The 20,201-nt window shown below is 44.1% G+C and overlaps 1 protein-coding gene across 2 annotated transcripts in view; it reads right to left on the minus strand.

Annotated features, from left to right (window-relative positions):
- EEIG1 (estrogen-induced osteoclastogenesis regulator 1) overlaps positions 1 to 16,861 on the minus strand; it is a 61,775-nt gene extending 44,914 nt beyond the window's left edge. For both annotated transcript variants that reach the window (XM_061604086.1, XM_061604087.1), the window contains exons 1-2: positions 16,699 to 16,861; positions 11,588 to 12,313 (exon numbers count right to left, since the gene is read on the minus strand). In XM_061604086.1, the coding sequence (XP_061460070.1) occupies positions 11,588 to 11,733 (146 nt within the window). In that variant the 5' untranslated portion in view covers positions 11,734 to 12,313; positions 16,699 to 16,861. The remainder of the gene's footprint in view (positions 1 to 11,587; positions 12,314 to 16,698) is intronic.
- Positions 16,862 to 20,201: the final 3,340 nt, after the last annotated feature.

The raw sequence follows: 20,201 nt of genomic DNA on the forward strand, positions 1-20,201 counted from the left end.
TATAGCTCTATGGGGCACACACACCCAGGCAGAATACGGTCAAAATAGAGGGTGATCTGAACTAAAAAAGGAACTGTCAAAAGGTGAAACAAAGGAAAAGTGTATCTACAATGAGTTGAACTATCTTCCTTGACAACAGTCTAAGGAGACTGGAATGGGTATAGTTTAGAAAGACATACTACACTCACTGATCCAATTAATACATGGTGGCATTGTTCTTTTATTAAAAACTTGAGGTTTTTAAATATTAAGCTATTTCAGAAATTACAGGTGCAAACATGTCACTCACTAAGAAAATGAGCACGGATTTAATTTCCCCTTTAATATCAATGAGAATATCAGTTAACTGGTACTGCTGAGGTGGGAACCTCAGGCCTGGGGCTGAATGCGCCCTCCAGGCCTCTCTAGCTGGACCTCAGAACCCTCTCCAGGCCACACCTTTCATTGGCCCCCACTACAGAAAGATAAGATGTACATTCCCTGCTCTGCTGTTTCGCATCTGCAACCACCCAGCATTGGTTGGTTCTCGGAAGCTTGCCCAAAGGAGAATGTGGCCAGGCCAAAATAGGTCCCCCCATCCCTACAGTCCTGGAAGGAAGAGGGAGTGTCATCACTCCAACTTGTGAAGTTCATTAAGATTTATTAAAAACCAGTCTGCTTCTTTAATATTAAATAAAAACCTGTTTTTTTCATGTTGTAGAGGTAGCTCATTTTTCTATTCTAGGGAACAAGCTGCAGAGAAAGCATTATAAACAGGATTGATTTTATTGATAAATATTGTAATTATGCATCTGCGCAATGAACAATGCAATATTACACAGTCTTGAATTACAATAAGCCAATTAATTTGACATATGCATTATTTTAATAATGTATATTTAAAACCTATGGCTCTCCAAATGATGCTGAACTACAATTCCCATAATCTCATGCTGGCTGGGGCTAATGCGAGTTGGAGTCCATCATCTGGAATTTACCCAATTTGAAAATATAAGGGCAGATGATAGAAACTGATAAATTACCAGTTGCATGGAGAGTTCAAAGGAATTTACTCTTGCATAACTGGAACTTTGTCACCCACCTAAAATTATTGGCAGCAAGTTAAGCACTTCCTTCACACCATCCATAGTTTACTTAGGAAGCAATTCAACCAGACTAACTCACTGATTTTTTATCAAGGAAAGGGTTAAATCATGTGAGATCAATGGGGCTTAAAAATACCTGACTGGGTCATGTCATAAGTCATTATGATAAGAGCACTGATGTCCACTAGCAACAGAAGGCTTCTTAATTAAAATTATATTAATGAATATTATATCAATTGCTATAATAGGCCACGGTGGCCAAAACTGGAATCTTAATTACATGGGATCCTCTCTCTCGAATTACCAGACACAAAAGACAACAGAGGATGGCTGCATAACTGTTCCCAAGGCATCTGGTTAGCCTTTGCTGAAAGACAAATCTCTACTAGATCTTTGGTGTGTTCCAGCAAGGCAAGTTTAGGAAAATTCAGGTCAGACAAAAGGAAATATTTCTTCACATGGCATAAAACTATGGAATTTGCTCCTACAAGATGTAGTGATGGCAACATGGCTGGCTTTAAAAGAAGGTTATTCATGAAGGATTTGGCTATCAATGGCTACTAGTCACAATGGCTATGTTCTACCTTCACTGTTGGAGACAGTATGGTTCTGAATGCCAGTTGCTGGGGAAGAGAAGTGGGGAAAGTGCTACTGTGCTCATGTCCTGCTTCTGGGCTTCCCATAGGCATCTGGTTGGCCACTTTGAGGACCGGATGCTGAACTAGGTGAGCCTTTGGCCTGATCCCACACAGCCCTTATGTCCTTACAGAGGCACCCTATGAGGAAATAGATGGAATCCTTATTATGGCCGGGTTCTCAAAACCCCTGAACTAACAGCAGCACCACCAACTCCCTTAAACACATTTTACATAATATCCTTCAGTTCTCTGTTTCAAGAGTTTAATGAACTGAAATAACCTTCTAAAAATATGACTGGACATCATATTTTTCTGAGCCAGACTCACTGATGTGATGGAAGGCGGGTGGGTCATGAGAAGGCAACTGGAAGGAGGAACAGCCGTTATAGAAACAATTTCATTTCCTCTACCTCCACAACAGATTCACTGCCTCCCTCACACAAACTGCACTATTCATTTTTGTGAACATAAGCACAACTGTTTTATCTAGCGGGAGTAGTCTTTCAAGCCTAAGCAGCACATGAGATTCAGGGCCCAACAGCATTGTACCACATCGAGATTAGCTCAGGACAACACAGTGATAGGGGCTCTGATTGCTACATGCTACATGCAAAGAGCAACCTTGCAGGAACAAGAACCAAGTCTCAGGAAATGTCTTCATTCTGCATCAGATAGACCTTCCAACCCTGAGATGAAGGAGTTAGAACTCAGGGACTAACAGTACCAAGCAGGTCTGTGTTTGACCACCAGGCTTTTGGAAGAAGCTCACTTGCAGAAAGAAATTAACCCACTCTGCTGAAGAAGTGGATGAACTTTCACAGCTTCGTAAAATTATTCAGTGAATGGAATTGCCAGAAACCCAAGGCAACAGTGGTTGACTGAGATCAATAGCTAGCAATTTTGTGCTGTTAGCGAAGACCAAGGATCTTTAAAGTCTACCAGAAGGATAGTAATCCTGCTGCCAGGGTTGCAACTGAGGCACAAAAAGCAACTGGCTCAAACTAGCTGTACACAAGCTAGTTTTTAGGGATGGAAAGAGGAGGTGGTGATAAGATGCAGTGGCGCGTTTGCTTCCTTTCCCACCCACCCTTTTAAAAGCTACTCAGAAAGCCAGGTGGCAACAGTAGAGGGAAGATATTTTGAGTATGCATGGGTCAAATTTTACAGGCCGCCCACCTCTGATCAAATTCCTGATCAGAATGGCTGCAGACTAGCATAAGGAGCAATGCTAGAAAGCAGTTACTCCATGAATTCAACCTTTCCCTTTTTCTGTGAGAATCGGTCAGAAACTTCTCTATTTTACAGCTTCAGATGTTAATGATCTTTCTAGTTCTTCCCTTCCAGTGTTCTGTCCCCATGTTCCCGGTATGCAAGACAGTCATCTGGCTTTTCCATTGCTTGTCCTCCTCCACTTAAGATCTCCAAAACCCTCTGATCTTTCCTGGTGCGTACTTCTCTCTGACCTCCCCTTCCATCCTATCCTTCTTCACTCTCCTTTTGCTACTGCGCTTCTAACTTTTCTTCATTCCTGCCTCTGTCCTCCTCCTGTTGACGTCCCTTTCCCTCCTCTCCACATTCCACCTGCCTACCACCCCTTGGAATTGATTACACACGCTCAAGATGGTCCACAAAAGCTTATGCCATAGTATACTTGTTAGCCTTTAAGACAGCCTTTGCCAGCTTGGGGCCCTCCAGATGTTGTTGGACTATCAGCACCCATCAGCCCCAGCCAGCACAACATGTAGAGGGCACCAGGTTGGTGAAAATTACTTTAACATATTACAAGGTTCTTTGTTGTTGTTAAGGCAGCGAGGAGTGGTTCAAAGGCAAACTCATACAAACCTTGAGCAAGCAAGGGCTCCTTTCAAGCCATTAGGCCTGGAAGCATTACAATCGCTGCGAGGGCAGTCTTCCCACACCTTTAGGCCACAAATGATTGACTGGGGGGTATATTCTAAGCTAATAACTTGGACTGATGTCTTTGCAAGACCGATTTAACACATTAACAAAATGGCTCAAGATTGAGGGTGACCCTATTCCTTCCCTTTCAAGCAAAAGTCAAGTGGGAATTCTAGTCTGTGTTAGAGATTTTGAGAGATTCTGAACAGACAAGAGGTGTTGGTTGCTCAAGTTTGAAGACAGGGGATTTATCTAATTTTTAAAGAAATGCCTGTTAGCGTTACTTCATCACTGACAACCAGGGCTGGAAAAATCCCATGGTATTTAACACTTAGTTGGTTTATTCAAGTTTTGCCCCGATGGCTCAGAAGGTAGAAGTATTTTAGAATCCTACAAGGAGAAACATACTCAAAGGTCCCACCCAACAAATATATAAGTATTTATTTATTTATTTAATTTATCTACCACCCCATAGCCGAAGCTCTCTGGGTGGTTTACAGTAACTAAAAATATTAAAAACAAATATACAAAGTATGGCAACATTATTTTTTTTTTAAGCCAAAGAGGAGCAGGGCAATAGTTAAAAGAATAAGAGGAAGGCCTCTCCCAATAGCACAAGTAGTTATTAGTGGAGACATAAAATCCTGTCTAGTCCGACTATTTCCTCAAAATGTAACAAAATTAATTTCAATTAACTAGTAATATGGAGAAGGGTAAGTCTTTCAGTATCACTACATTCATATCCCACCTTTCTTCCATGGAACTCAAAATGATGTGCACATGGATAGGGTAAACATGCAAAGGATGACCCTGGGTTCAGCAGCTTAACTCCTGTATAAATGTGCATAGGATGGGCCCAGTGAATGGCCTAGGCCAGCAGTTCCCCCACCCACCCCGATCACTTGAAAATTGCTGAGGGTATTGGTGAACCACTTAATGATTCTTTGGACTGTTTTAGCCACTGCAATGTACTGTGCTAGATGCTATATGGTTTTCAATGGTTTAAAAATCTCAAGACCACCTAAATGAAGCTCATGGACACAGTTGAGAACTCCTGGTCTAGGCTAGGAGTATGTGATGATGCGGCATGGCTGAAGCTAAGCAAGTGTAATTCCTTAGATAGGAAACCTCTGGGAGCCTCATACAGTCAGCAAGATATAATATTTTTAAGTGCACATAAGGGTTAGCTTGACATGTTACCAGGAAAGAGATCACATCAGAAGTTTGGCTCTTATTGCCAGTGTTATCAACACAGCAGTTAACACCCCATGAAGAAAACTCTTCTCCATCACACTGCAAGTGCAAAAGCAAACAGGAAAAAAAGGAAGTCAGAACCTACAGGGCCTCCCCTTACATAACAGGATGCAGACCTCCACAGGATGGAAGTTTTTTTTATCACCCCTTTCACAAAAGGAGCAGCACCTCTTCCTATAGCCTGTACGGCAGAAAGCTTCGCTCAGGCAAACATGCAACAGTCTGCACTAGTTTCCATTTCATCAGAAGATACAGGTGCACAAACCACAACCTGGCAAGACATCAGGGTGAAAATGCAACCTGGAACGTGGGGCACATTTACGCTGCCTGCTCAGTTGCTCCCTTCCACAAAGCTTTCCCACTTCCCACTCTTAACTGAGAAGTGTCCTTTCAGAAGCTAGTGCCATCTGGACCTTCCCCCTGCCTAACCGGTTTTCAAAATTTCACTGGAAAGAGCCCAGAGCTATTGTCTTGTTCATACTGCTAAATTTCTCTCTCTCCATTATGTGTTGTTTTTGGGGGGTGGAAGAGGGATGACGGCAGCGTGCCCAGTCACGTGTTTGACTGTTACAGCCTTCTGCGCAAACTACATCTCAATGTAAAACTGCTCTAGTAACAGCAAGCTACGTTTAGAAGCCAATTCCATCAAGGCCAGCCACCTCTAACAAAGGCTCAAATACCTGTTCCACTTCTCAACTCCTGAAAAACAGAAGTCCTCGGTGTCATGGAAGGCTCTCAAGTTTGCTGGCAAGAGAAAGCAAGGCAGATACAGGGGCATGATTTCTTTTTTTAAAAAAAATGCCACGTCTCTGGCCATTCTGGAAGACGTGCTTTCCATTCCAAAAGCCCTTTGTACAGAGTCCTGATTTGTGGGGACTGGGTGTGGCTATTTACAACAGGAGAAAGGTAGTTGTGCTTTGTTTGCTCTGGGGTGGAGTTCTGGCATGGAAATAATTTCTTCAACTTCAGAAGTCATGCCACCAGGACTCCAGAATACCAAGACTGCGCTTAGAAGAATTCTGAGGACCACACATAGCAGCTTACACTTTGAAAGCAGAGGTGTTAGCCCATATTTGGGGATTACCTTCCATCTTCTGCAGTGCACTGGTTGAATTTGACCTCCAGTAAACGAAAGTGTCTGCATTTCAATGGTGACAAAGAGAGAATTGCACCCTGATCAGAGGTACCATGTATTTTCATTTTTCATAAAAAGGCTAATTCCCATCTGTTGGGAGTTGAGGAAACACTCTTTCACTTTCATGGCATTTGGTCAAGAATAATACAAACCCTGGGTCAGAAACTTTCAGTCTAACCTACAGCATTGTAAAATTTTCTAACCCAGAGAATAGCAAGATGGTCAGACTACCATGTTTACCTTGCCTTACTATAGCTGTGGGGAACCTCCAGTCAGCAGGCCAAAGTTGGCCTGCCAGGCCTCCCCATTTGACCCATGAGGCTGTTTTGCAGAAACACCCACCACCCTACAACTGAAGTCACACATGACGTTGGGTGTGGGGCAGCTAAAGGCAGAGCTTCAAAGGAACCACTGGGAGCTTGAAGCGGGCTCCTGATTGTTCCTTTGCTGAAGCAAGACACGCTCCCAACTGCCCACCAGCTGACAGGTGGTAGGCGCATGCCTTGCTCCAGGAGGGGGAAGAGGTTTCCATTGAATGGAAATTGTTCCACCCTCCAGCGCTGCTTGTTGAAGCTGTCCCATGCTTCTTTCCACCTCCAAGATCTGAGGGAGGAAAAAGAAGCAGTGGGGGGAGGCTTGCAAACCTCAGGAATGGTAATGGACAACCCATCTGCCAATCATGTGACATCCTAATGATCCTAATGATGTCTGCCCCACCAACCTGTCAAAGTTGGCCTGTAGGGTGCCCACCCCTGCTTTGCAGGAGACACACACCACACAGCTGTCTCACCAACTTGCACTGAAGAGGAGAAGCATGTGTGTCCAGAGGGTGGGACAGAGGGGGAGGGAATAACTAAGAAGCTGCACCAAGCAAAAGGAACATCCACCTCCTTTCTTAAAAGAACCATTAAGAATTCATGTCATGAGTTTCTGTATCAACAAGAAAATATTCAAGGATTTTTTAAAAAATGACTTATTTCCAGAGTCATGAAAATCAGAGTGAAAAAAATGTCCCTGGACAAAAAGAAGCACATACTTGAGGGAAAATATTTAGTTGCCGTGCAAGGAATAGCTAAACAAACATTGTTTGGAAAGGCTCTTAGATGTAGGACTGCAGCCTATGTGCATTTATGGGACAAATATTTGGATGGATGATGGTTTTACTAAACAGAGGAGTCTTGTGGCACCCTAAAGACCAACAGATTTATTGCAACACAGCCCTCATGGATTTCAAATGTATGAAGCGTTCTACTCTGTGGGCAGATTGTGTGCCTAATATAGATATACACACAGACATACAAATAGAGAGGTTGTCTGCAATTTTCTAAGCAATTTTCTTTTTTTAAAAAAAAGCACCTAAAAACTGGACTCAAAATGCCTAACAAACAGAGAATTAGACATGGTAACATATTTTAGTCTAGAAATTTGTCTATTTTGCGGCTGCAGATTTCTTAAACTGGAAGAACCTTGATGTCATAAGTAGTTACTTTAGCCATGTGCAATCAAATCTCTGCTACATGAACAAACACATATACCTGCCACTTGCATGTGGGGAAACACTGCCTTATAGTTTCCCACGATGATCCAACTGGGAAACGATGGTTAATGGCTTCTAAACAAGCTAGGATGCAGAGTCATAAGCTAGGATGTGAAGCCACACGGTGGCACATCTTAGCTTGTTAGAAGACATTAACCATGGTTTCCCAGCTTGGATATTACAGGAAACTATGAATTGCGGCTTCCTTGCTTGTTTCCTCGCTCATGCAAAGGGAGGAGCAAAGCAGTTGTGTGTGGGTGCAGGGTTCATGTATCAGTTTATTAAGTCGAGATTGGATCATCTGACGATAGCCTTAGAATCACACACCAAGCTTCATAATTAAAGGCATTTAAAGACATTAAAGACATTTGTTGTAAGCAAGCAAGTGGTAGAGCAAGTGTTTTACATGCAAAAAGTTCCAGATTCAATAAGCAGCTGGGAGACTCCTACATGATACCTTGGAGAGTTGCTGCCAGCCAGAGTAGGCAATATTGAGCTACATGGACCAATGGCTTTCTATGACAGACTCAGAGTCAGGTTTCTGCAAACTCAACACTGGTACTCTTGATTTTTCAACACGTCATTTTGCAAATTTTGGGAGACAGGAGCATAAACAATGACAGCCACAGAAATATTTCTTCCCTGTACAGTAGGGCCCCGCTCATACGGCGGGTTCCATTCCAGACCCCCGCCGTAAAGCGGAAATCGCCGTAAAGCAAAACCCACTGACAATAATGGGACACATCGCATGAAAATGACGTCAAAATGGCAACGGAAAAAAACGCTGTAAAAACGGAACAAGCGCCTTAAGCCGCCGCATTAGCGAATCGCTGTAAAGCGAAGCGCCGTAAAGCGGGGCCCTACTGTAATTGGCAAACTACACCTGCATATCAGCATTTGGAGATTTGGCAAAGACCTGCTTTCCTTAACACAAAGTCTTCAAAACCAGCTACAGAGTGATAAGCAGACTGTCACACAACAGGGTTCAGTTATACCAGGGCATCAATAAACCTACCTCAAGCCTCTCCTGTCTTGTACTAGGAGACAAATCAAATTGCAGGGAAGGAAAAGAAATCAGCAATTGTCTTCAAATATCTAAAACACACAATGTGAGGGCGTGTGCAAAAGGGCACCTTTCTGAGAATTCAGAATTCTTAACCAACTGACTGTGCTCACAAGACTTGAGGCCTTTCCAGGATGTTTCAAATTCCTGATAGTGTCAAATCTCAATGCCTTTTGAATAAGCGTCCCTCCAAGCTGGGCTGCTTTGGTTTCTGCTATAAGCTAAGGAGGAGAAAGATAAAGGGAGTGAGGGCAAGAATTAGTACGAAGAATAGGGCAATTCCTTCTAGGCTTTGCAGTACGACTTCTGCGTGCAACACGCACAGTTCAGGCACTCCTGGACTTGGAAACATTTGGGCAACAAGGAAAAGTGTTTCCAAGTTCCACTTCTTATTTCTGGATGTACAACTGATTGGTTAGATCACTTTAATTATGCTTTTATTTATTATTACTTTTCAACTTCTGTCCCACCCTTCCTCCCAGAAGGAGCCAGGGCAGTAAACAAAGGACAAACACTAAAAACATCTCAAAACAAAGCATCCTCAAAACATTTTTTAAAAAAATCTTTAAAAACATCTTAACAGGCAATTCCGAAACAGATGCAGACTGGGATAAGGTCTCTACTTAAAAGTCTTGTTGAAAGAGGAAGGTCTTCAGTAGTAACCAAAAAGATAAAGGGCTAGCCCTCGTGATTATTTTGCCTTGCAAAGGTAATTCACTGTCAAGGCTAGGAGTTGGGTACCTAAATGGACTTTGGACCCAGGATAACTACATCACACTACTCATGTTTTCAGTGTATTAAATGAGAACCTGCCTCACAGATTTGTTTTGAATATAAAAGTTTAAACTTTGTAACAGACATGTATGAGTGTAAGAAAGTTTACACGTCAATGCAACAGTTCATAATCCTGACTGCGATTCTCTATATTTTAAGGATCTTGTTAAGGGAAAAAAGGCTGCAAGGATTAAGCCCAGTTCAGATGTGCAACACACACTAGGGTTTAGGGTGTATACCATGGATCATACACTCTCCACCCTGACCCTTTTCTGACATATGAATTCCCCTAGTCACCACTTACCTGATTGTGTGTGACCATCTCAAACCCATGAAAAATTCACATGCTTCTAAACTCATTTTGAGAACCTTGAGTTTTAGCAGCATATCCAATTCCTATTAATCCAGGTTGATGAAAATCACATACAACCACACTAAAGGTGGGTAAAGGAGGTATTCACACAAGCAAGGGAATGGGGGATGCAAAATCCCACAGCCCACTCCCAACCCTTGACCCTTGGTGTTTGTACATCCAAAACATCCAAACCCCAGATAAAGAACATAAAGGATAGTCTGGAGAAAGTTTCCATGTCAGCTTTCTGAATGTAATGTGTGAAGTCACTATAGAGGCTGCAAGAGGAGAGGTCCTAGTGGACCACACACCATGAAGCTTAGCCGAAAGGGAATAAGTTTCCATATGCTGTCCACAGGTGGGTAGGTGATCAGGCTGCATACCCTATTGCCAGTAATCCACTTTACTGGTTTATGAGTAACCAAGCCTATAGAGAGAAAAATGCCAGCATTTGGCTTAAATTAAAGGCAGTTTCTCTGCTGGAACATGTCTGCAATCTGCAACAATCACATGCCGAGAGTACTGCTGAACAGCCAGAAAAAAAACCCAAAATCCCAAGCAACATAAGGTTAGCGGCAGCAGCACTGACAGAGGCAAACACTAAAGGTACACTCCTGTATCCAAGGTCAACAAGGAGGCATAATAAGCACTACCTGCAAGCAAATAATCTGCGTTTGTGAAGTAATTCCTTCCTCTTCCCAAGCTTTCACAGGGTTCAAATTCCTGAAATAAATCTCTTTCATCCAAAGCAATGAATCAAAATAAAGTGGGAGCAAGCAAACCAAAAAAACAAAACGGCCTCAAGGGGGTGGCGATAATCACACAGCACTTCTGAAGAATTCAAGCCTTAAATTAAAGGGTCTCTGGATTCTGAGGGAAAAGAATCTGGCCTCTGCGGGGGGAGTACTGGGGGTGGGGGAGTGCTTCTTCCAAGAAGAATCAGCAAAGGGACAACGTTCTTGTAATTAAGTTTGCCTCTGTTCTTTAATGCCTATAATGAAGGGACAAAAAAAGTCTTGATCTTTGTGCTGCTGTATTAGAAGAAAGCCACACAAAAATCAGTTTCTGTCCCTTCCCAGAGGCCGACATGCTTTTGAACTAATACAAGAAAAGATTCTAAAGTCTCCTGCCATGAGTTATGGAACAAGGCACTTCATGAGCAAGTCCAGCATTGTTTTGGAATTTGTGTTGGCACAACGCTAGGCGAGTGTGTACACAGCTGACAACAAAAGCAAGCTTTGATTAGCAGTTACTGAGATGGGGCAGTCGCTTTTTAAAGTAAGAGAGTAAGGTAACCTACAATTTAAATTATTTAAAAAAACAGGGCAACCTCTGCAGTATTGTATCAGTTCAGATTTATGCTGCAGCATTTTGGTGTATTAAACAATGTAAAGGCAACAACAACAACAGGAAAGAGAACCACACATCACATAAAGTGCAGCAGCATCTAAAACTGTGACTTTTCAAGCAGATTTGCCTGTAACATGCTCTTTGCAATTCTAGAAAAAGTTGTTCTGAACCTTAAAAAAAGAGCAAAAGAAAAGGAAGGACACTCAGAATAATCTTTCCCAAATCTCAGGTTCCTCACCGAGTAGCAACACACATGATAGACACCACTGGGGTGAGGAAGGGAAGAAGTACCTTGGACCGCAAAAGCTTTAGTTTGCAGACACTTGGAAAAGGAGTACCTAACTCCTTGAAGAATTGAAGGTTCAGTCCCTTGCCCCCTTCCATGCAGCACAAAGAACTGGGATTGCACTAGGCTACAGGAAAGAGTCCTAGCCACACAGACAATTGCTCAATACAACAGAGATCAAATAGGGACAGGCATTACATGAATAACGTCTTACCTGGAAGACAAAGTGGCAAAATCTCCTCCATCCAGCAGCCTAATTTTGCAGAACAGAACCCCATTCACAAAAGGGACTGCAGTCAGCTCCTCTAAAGTGAAACTGGTTTGAAATTTGAACTTCTTTTTCTTCATCAAAAAAGCCATGGGCAAATTCAAACAAGGCCAAAAATGAAAAGCCTAGAAACTCCCAGTTTTTTTAAAAAAAGGTCAAAGTAACTCGAGAGGAACAGCTCCAAACATAAACAATAAAGATGTTTAAAAAAGGTGTAACCACAAAATAAAAACTAAGAATAAAAATAAATCCCTAGTCGATCCAATTGTCAAAAACAGAGCACAAGGATCTCAGTTCAGATGCAATGGCAGCCTAGCTTTAAATGAAAAATTGTATTCTCTCTTTGGTGGTCTGATCTGGCTATAGTATCATTGCTGATATAGACTCCAGGTGAAGAAGAGGGCAGGTGAAGTCTCTGGTTCATCTCCAAGGGGTGAAAACGGAAGGGGGAAAAAATCTAAGCTCCAGACCAGCAGGAGCTCCCTTGATTAGAAGCTGCAGTGCTCGGTTTCTCTCAGGGCTTCTCTTGAAAGCATTGCTGGCTTCTCTCTGAGCTGGTGCACGGCACAGTCAACGCTCCACCACTCCAGTCTCCCTCCCCTTGTGCAAAAGCGTCACGTGGATAAGTGCATCTACAGCATACGTTGCGGCTCCCCACAGGTTTGTCGTCAGCTTAGGGAAGGGAGAAAGGTAGTTAGACCCAGCCAGTGTCAGCTCCTCCCTCTGTCCTCTGCCCCCAGCAGCCTAATTAGAATGGATGAATATTGAAGTCTTATCTCATGCTGATCTACAAGGAACTCAAGATGCCTTCCTCAAAACCAAAATATTATTCTTTCCTATGCATAGCAATTGCTTCCACAACCTGACTGAATAGTATCTATTTTTCTGTGTTGTGTACATCAATATTAGATCTTTAAAAGGTTATCTTCAGTAAGCAGTCTCAGAAAAGGATGGATGCTCGTGGACACACTCTTGCATGCATGCATGCACCCTCTCTCTAATACACACTAACAGTCTTCCAGTGAGAAGAATGTTTAAGAGAGAAATAAGTACATCATAGATGCCAGCTATATATCAGACTGGAGCATATCAAGAAAATGCACTTTCCATCCACCAGCACCCCTTACTTTCCAGCCAACTTCTCCACGATGAGAAGGAAGCAAAAAGCAAGCCAAGTAATTTGCTCAAGGTTACAAAAACCTGGTCCCAACAAGGCTGGCTTCTCCCAGGCTTCAGACCTGCCTTCACATCAGGGGTATAAATCTCCAGATTTAATCAGCCTGCTAGCTCTTAGGAGAAGACAAAGCAGATAACTGGCTAACTCAGATTAGAAGTTACACTACAATGAGATGAACCTGTTGTAAGTAAAATATAAAAAATCTTATGAAACTGTTTTTCAAGAACCTAACCCACACTACAGCTCTTGAGATTCTTCCAGCATCCTTTCCTGACCCCACTCTCCACTCTGAGGAATGCTTCTAAAGTTCAGTGTCACAAGCTCAGGTTGATCTCTAGCTTGCCTGCTGTGGTCAGCTCTATTTCCCACAAACTGTTGACCCAAGTGAGTCCTGGGACTTCCCCAACACCTGCCCAATGACCCACTTCCTTCCTGCCAATATTAAGCCCACCCCGCATACACACACACAGCAGCAGCACTTTGCCACGTCAAAGTGATTTGCCCAGATCCCCAACTTGCCCCACCTCGCAGACCGAGTCTTCCATTAGACATGTTAAGTGCATACAACCCAAATGCCTTCAAAGTGGGTTTGCCTTTAACCCACCATCACAAGCAGCCCTGTGAAACAAAATGGACAAACATGTGCAGCAGGAGTCACCTCCCTCTCACTTCCACCCCTGTCTTAACATGGTTTCCCCACCTCCAAGGTTGCCAAATCTCCACAGCCTCAGACCTGAGGTAGGAGGTTGTGTCTGGAGAATCAGGGGTAAAGCCTGACAGAGCAGAAGGCAATATTTAATGGTACATAGCAAGGACCAACAGCCTATAGCCAATCTTTACCATCTATACATGGTTTTTATAGTCATTTCAGTACACATTGTACTTAATTTACATTACCCATTATTTATTCTGAGGAATGAGGGCAATGACAACTCCCCCCCCCAAATCTTACTCCCTGACAGGTAAAACATACATCAGGGTCTACTGGTGGACCACTTGCCAACTTCCAGAGGACCACATAGCTCCTGCTGGTTTAGTACGATTACTGCCAAGAATGTTGGACAGCATGGACCTTGGCCTGATATAGAAGGGTTCTCCTTACATTCCTAAGCATTGAGCACCCACTGAGGATCACAGCCAATGGTAGTTATGCTTTAATTGTTAACAGGGATCCTGAATATTCACTCTTGCTTTGTAACAATTAAAACACATTGGTGAGCCACAGGGATTCTTCTTGTAAAGAAAAAAGTAGGTCACACGAGATTAAAGTCAGTTTATCCTTGTAATATGCCTTTGCTTCTAAAATCCTGAGGAGACTAAAGCTGCAATCCAATAGACACTTACCTGGGAGTAAGTCCCAGTGAACCCAATGGAGCTTACTTTTGAGTAGACATGTATTGGATCACAGCCCAAGTATCTGAAACTACAGGGTTAACCTCTCACCAAACTCTGGCACCCCTAGCCCTCATATATGTCTTTTTAGACAGATTCTGAAAAAGCAGCTCTGTTGTGGAGCAATCCAAGACATGTCTATTTCAAAGTAAGCGCCTGTGTGTTCAGGGGCCTTACTCCTAGATACGTTTACATAGGATTTCAAACTTTTTAGGTTGCAGCAATCCTAGACATGCTAAGAAGGAAGCTCCCATAGAAACAGTCTTGCCTGCACTTCATCGCTGATGCAATCCCAGAGTGGGTTACGTTAAAATCTAATGCATAACACACATTAAAACAAAACAGGCGTATGAGGAGGGGGTATATACACAACTAACAAATTAAACAGTGATGCAGCAATTCTCACATAAAGGCCTAGGCAGGTAAGTAGGTCTTCAGCTTGTCCTGAGAATCATAGGAGTTGGTGCCAGCTGTATCTGAGAATTCCATAAATGGGGTACCAATGCCAAGAAGACCTTTCCTCACTTGTCATGTATCAGATTCCACTTATCTGTGGCACCGGCAAGAGGGCCTCCCTCATAGATCACAATGCAAGGGCACATCAGCACCGAAGAAGACCCTTTGTCAGGTGCATAAAATGTGTTGGTGCATGTGATGTTCCTATATATTAGTGTATATATGGTAAGTGCTGGTTGTTTAGAGTATACATGGTAAGTAGTGAAAGAGGAGGGGGAGTGAATAGGCAATAGAATGCTTGATGATTGGCTGAATGTTTAAAATGGCTGACAGTATAAATGAAAGGATGACAGGTAAATCTGGGGGAATGTGAGGTGGTGAATTGTGGAATCTGGGGGGAGAAGAGAAAGAGTGGATTGCTTGGTGGGGTTTGAGAGAGTTGTTTGCCAGGAGAGAGTGGAGAAGGAGGGAGGTGGAGTTCGGATTAGTATTGAGTAAAACCATATGCTTATGTGCCTTAAGAAGAAATCTTGTTAATCTTGTTAGCTTTGTTATTTGTAATAAATACTTAATTTGGTTTACCAAAGGCCTGATCCTTGGCTGGGGTTTCACAGACCAGAAGGGAGGGTAAGGTAATGACCAAGGCTGAAGGGGAACTGTAACAAATGGTGGCAGCGGTGAAGAGAATAACAATACCAGTATTCAGAGTCTCTGGGAATACTAGTATTGGGACATTACTGGTGGTTGCCTAGCAGGGGGATCTGTTGAGATCTGTGCTAGGGCAGGGAGAGAAATCATAAGAGAGAGCGGTCCGGACTGATGGAGTCCCTGGTGGTGCCTAGAGACAGGCAGTAACCACGAGCAGGTAGGAACCTGACAGGAGAGCCAGGGAAGGACGCACCACAGTGCACACCACCATACATGTATCTATACACACACTCATATAAATCCACATATAAGATAAACACACATAGGTGTATATTTTTACACAAAATATATTTATATAACATACATGCCTACATACACATATAGGTATTTGCATGTATGTATACATGCATTACATATATATATATATTATATATATTATATATATATATATATATATATATATATATAAAGTGTGTGTGTATGTACAGGCACAAACACAACATAGATACTGATGTGCATACGTTTGAATACACATATGATTAGATCCAGACTTCCCAAACTGCATACACACCAGACCTTTAAAGCACACTTCTCCCCCTGCAAAAAAAAAAAAAAAAAGAATCCTGGAAACTATAGTTTACTTAAGGGTACTGCGAATTGTGTGTCTGTGAGGGGTAAACTACAGTTCCCATAGTTCTTTGATAATGTGTAGCTTATATTAGCCTAACTTAAAGCCCCATGGATTTATTTCTATGGATCTGTTCCAAGTACAACCAACCCTGGGTCCAACCCACAGGCTTACATGTTATATTCAAGATACCTGGGTTGTAGCATCCAATGTTAGCCTCACCCAAGTAGAGCCACTGAAAAGGATGGACTTGACCAATTTAGTTTCATTAACTCAGTGGGTCTACTCTGAGCAGAACTTAGTCAGGGACAACCCTGTAAGTGCAGGAGTGCTATTTTTCTTGTCTTAGAAAAACCGACCATCTCACTGGAAAAGAAAAACCATCTTTCCCTTTACTCCTCCCCATTTTTTTTTACAAACCGATTCTAAACTCACTCATTTTGGAGACCCCCCTCCACAATATATTTTGGAAAAACTCTCCTCCTATCCCAGCTGACCCCAACCTCAGCCCCCCGGGCCTTGACAACGGCCCTCGCTCAACCCCCTCCCCACAACCCGCCCCCTCCGACCCCACGCAGCCCCTCTTAGCCCCCCAAACGACCGAGGTTTTCTTCTGTACACCCCCAAACCTCTTCCCTGGCTTAATTCCCATCACTCCGCCCCCCCCCAATCTTCTCGTTCATTTCATGCAGCAGACCCCCCCTCCTCTTCCAGGGTGGGAAAGAGAGTCCCCAAGCCAAATCCCCCCCCCCTTACCTCAGCCCCAGCTTCTCTCGCTCTGCCTTCCTCCTCTCGTCTCTCCACCTTTTCTGCTGGCTGGCCCGGCCAGCGCTACGCCAAATGCGTCCGCTGCGCTAACAGCGTGAGGAGAAAATGAAAGGGCGGAGCGAAGGGCGGTCAAGCTTCTCTCCTCAAGTGGGCGGGGACACAGAGCAAGCCGCTCTCCAGGGATTGGGCAATTATAGGGGAAAACGAGGGGGCGGGAAAGCATTCGGCTTCCCATTGCTTGTGTTATGACCACGACTGCGAAAAGAGGATCGGCGATTGGGCGGGAGCGCCTTCGCTCACAGAAGGGCCCGCCTTCCTTTTTCCATCATTTTTTTAACCTCAGGGTTTTCTGGAAGATGGGGCGGCGAGAGGGGTTGGAAGGGGGGTCGTGAGAGGACGGGAGTGAATCGAGAGAGGGATGGAAAGAATTAGGAAAGGAAGGGATGATGAAAAGAAGTGGGTGGAAAATACCTCAGGCAAGAGTCTACGTTGATTTTACTCATTTATTTCTTGGAATAATAATAGTTATGTGTTTGCATCTTGTTGTTACAGTTATAACGTGCCATCCCTCCAAGGAGCTTAATGCATCATGCACAGCTGTCCTGCCTCCATTCCCCCCCCCCCTCACAACAGCCCTGTGAGACTGGACAGGCTAAGTGGCGGGGAATGACTGGCCCATATTGGCTGGCTGGCTGGCTGTGTGGAGGGGAGGAAAACTAGATAGGAGGTAGGAGTGGAGTGGAGTATTGTGGGGAAAGGTACGGCTGACTGGAACAGTGAAGAGGAGCTCCCCACGCTGTAACATTTTGTAGTAGGTCAAACTATGGACTTCGTTTTCTACAAGAAGTAGTGGTGGCCACCAGGTAAATGAGGATTGGACAGATTGATGAGGATAAGGCTGTCAATGGCTATTAGCCACAATGGCTATGTTCTGCCTCCACGGTCAGAGCCGGTATGCCTCTGAATGCCAGTCGCTGGGGACCACAAGTGGGGAGAGTTGCTGTTGTACTTAGTTCCTGCTTGTGGGCTTCCCTTTGGGGCATCTGGTTGGTCACTGGGAGAACAGGCTGCTGGACTCGGTGGGTAACTGTCTTGATTCATCTTTAGGGCTCTTAGAATAGAGTTGGAAGGGGCCTATAAGGCCATCAAGTCCAACCCCCTGCTCAGTGCAGGAATCCAAATCAAAGCATTCCTGACAGATGGCTGTCCAGCTGCCTCTTGAATGCCTCCAGTGTCAGAGAGCCCACCACCTCTCTAGGTAATTGGTTCCATTGTCATATGGCTCTAACAGTCAGGAAGTTTTTTCTGATGTCCAGTCGAAATCTGGCTTCCTGCAACTTGAGCCCATTATTCCGTGTCCCGCACTCTGGGATGATCGAGAAGAGATCCCAGCCCTCCTCTGTGTGGCAACCTTTCACGTACTTGAAGAGTGCTATCATATCTCCCCTCAGTCTTCTCCAGGCTAAACATGCCCAGTTCTTTCAGTCTCTTCTCATAGGGCTATGCTTCCAGTCCCCTGATCATCCTTGTTGCCCTCCTCTAAACCTGTTCCAGTTTGTCTGCATCCTTCTTGAAGTGTGGAGACCAGAACTGGACTCAAGATGAGGCCTAACGAGTGCTGAATAGAGGGGAACTAATACTTTATGCAGTTTGGAAACTATACTTCTGTTAATGCAGACTAATATAGCATTTGCCTTTTTTGCAGCCACACCACACTGTTGGCTCATATTCAGCTTGTGATCAATGACAATTCCAAGATCCTTCTCACATGTCGTATGGGTGAGCCAAGTATTCCCCATCTGATAACTGTGCATTTGGTTTCTTTTTCCTAAGTGTAGAACTTTGCATTTATCCCTGTTGAATTTAATTCTGTTGTTTTCAGCCCAATGCTCCAGCCTATCAAAGTCCCTTTGAATTTTGTTTCTGTCTTCCACGGTATTAGCTATGCCCCCCAATTTTGTATCGTCTGCAAATTTGATAAGCATGCTCTTCTTTTGTTCTTAGGGAGATGATCTGGCCACAATTATCCATGTCCCCTACATGGTGCCCATGTGCACCCAAGGGCCCACAAAGATTTACTAGGGCACCCACCAGGCGTTCTTCTAACCCCTTTTGCCGCAGATTAAAATTTAGAATGACTGTGTGAGTATCTCTTCACTCCCCTAAGCACTGCCCACACTAACAAGGGCTACTAGCCATGATGGCTCTGCTCTCCCTCCATTGTCGGAGGCAGGTTGCCTCTGCATGCCAGTTGCTGGGCGACAGAGAGTGCTATTGCACTCAGGTCCTGCTTGCAGGCTTCCCAGAGGCATCTAGTTAGCCCTTGTAAGAAGAACAGGATGCTGGACTAGATGGGCCTTTGGTCTGATCCAGCAGGGCTGTTCTTACATTCTTACGTCGAGGCTAATTCAGCTGTTGATGGATCTGCCCTCCATTAATTGCCTCGTTCTGTTTCTTGTAGCAGCAAATCCCATGCATTAATGATGTCGCCATGTGATGAAACACTTTCTTTTGTGGGTCTGAATCTACTGCCAATGTGGGATATAACATTCCATCATCCTTATGGCAAGGATACAGCTGCTGGTCTGTCCGTTTCACCCCAGGCTCACTGGATAATCATTGCATAATCATCTCTTCCTGTTGCCTGACGCACATATACATACACACACCCTAGCAACAGAAACAAGCCCACTAAGGTAGCGTTGGGGGGGGGGGAACGCTTTTTCTGGGAGCTAAACGCTTTGTTGCTGCAAGACTGGAGAACAGAAGGGAAGCACATTCTGACCTCTGCCTCCAGCTAAGCACGAATGTACCCAGGCCTGCCCCTACCATTAGGCAAAGCGAGAACATAAGAAGAGGCCGGCTGGCTCAGGCCAAAGGCCATCGAATCCAGGACTCTTCTCAAAGCGGTCAACTCAATGCCTATGGGAAGCCAGCAAGCAGAACCGGAGTGCAACAGTGTCCCCCGATTGTAATGTCCAGCATCTGGTATTCAGAGGCATACAGATCGTGGAGGTAAAACATAACCATATCCTCCATGAATTAATCCTCTTTTAAAGCCATCCACGTTGGTGGCCATCATTGCCTTTTGCTAAGCCCTATTTTAACTATGTGCTGTGTGAAGAAGCGCTGAATCTTCCAACGTTCAGCTTTGTTAGTTGCCCCCAATTTCTAGTATTATGAGAGAGGGAGAAAAAAAACATCTCAGGCAGCAGATGCTGGAGATGGCATCAGCCCCCTAACCGTTCCCCCTGAATCCCCTAAGCTAGCTGCTACCCTCCAGTGGGATAGAGAATGTGGTTCCTTCACCAGAATTGAAGTAAAATTCAGCAGCCAGTCCAGTGGGATTCTGTACCTGGAGTGGGAAGGGGGGATGCCATCTGTGCCTCAGGCAGCAAAATGTCTTGGGCCAGTCCTGGTTGCACCCACAGCCTCCCAGAAAGGACGTCACAGCACGGGAAAGACCAGTTTGGCCCCATCCATCAACCAGA

Source organism: Rhineura floridana, chromosome 20 (assembly GCF_030035675.1).
Source record: "Rhineura floridana isolate rRhiFlo1 chromosome 20, rRhiFlo1.hap2, whole genome shotgun sequence".
NCBI classification, from domain to species: domain Eukaryota; kingdom Metazoa; phylum Chordata; class Lepidosauria; order Squamata; family Rhineuridae; genus Rhineura; species Rhineura floridana.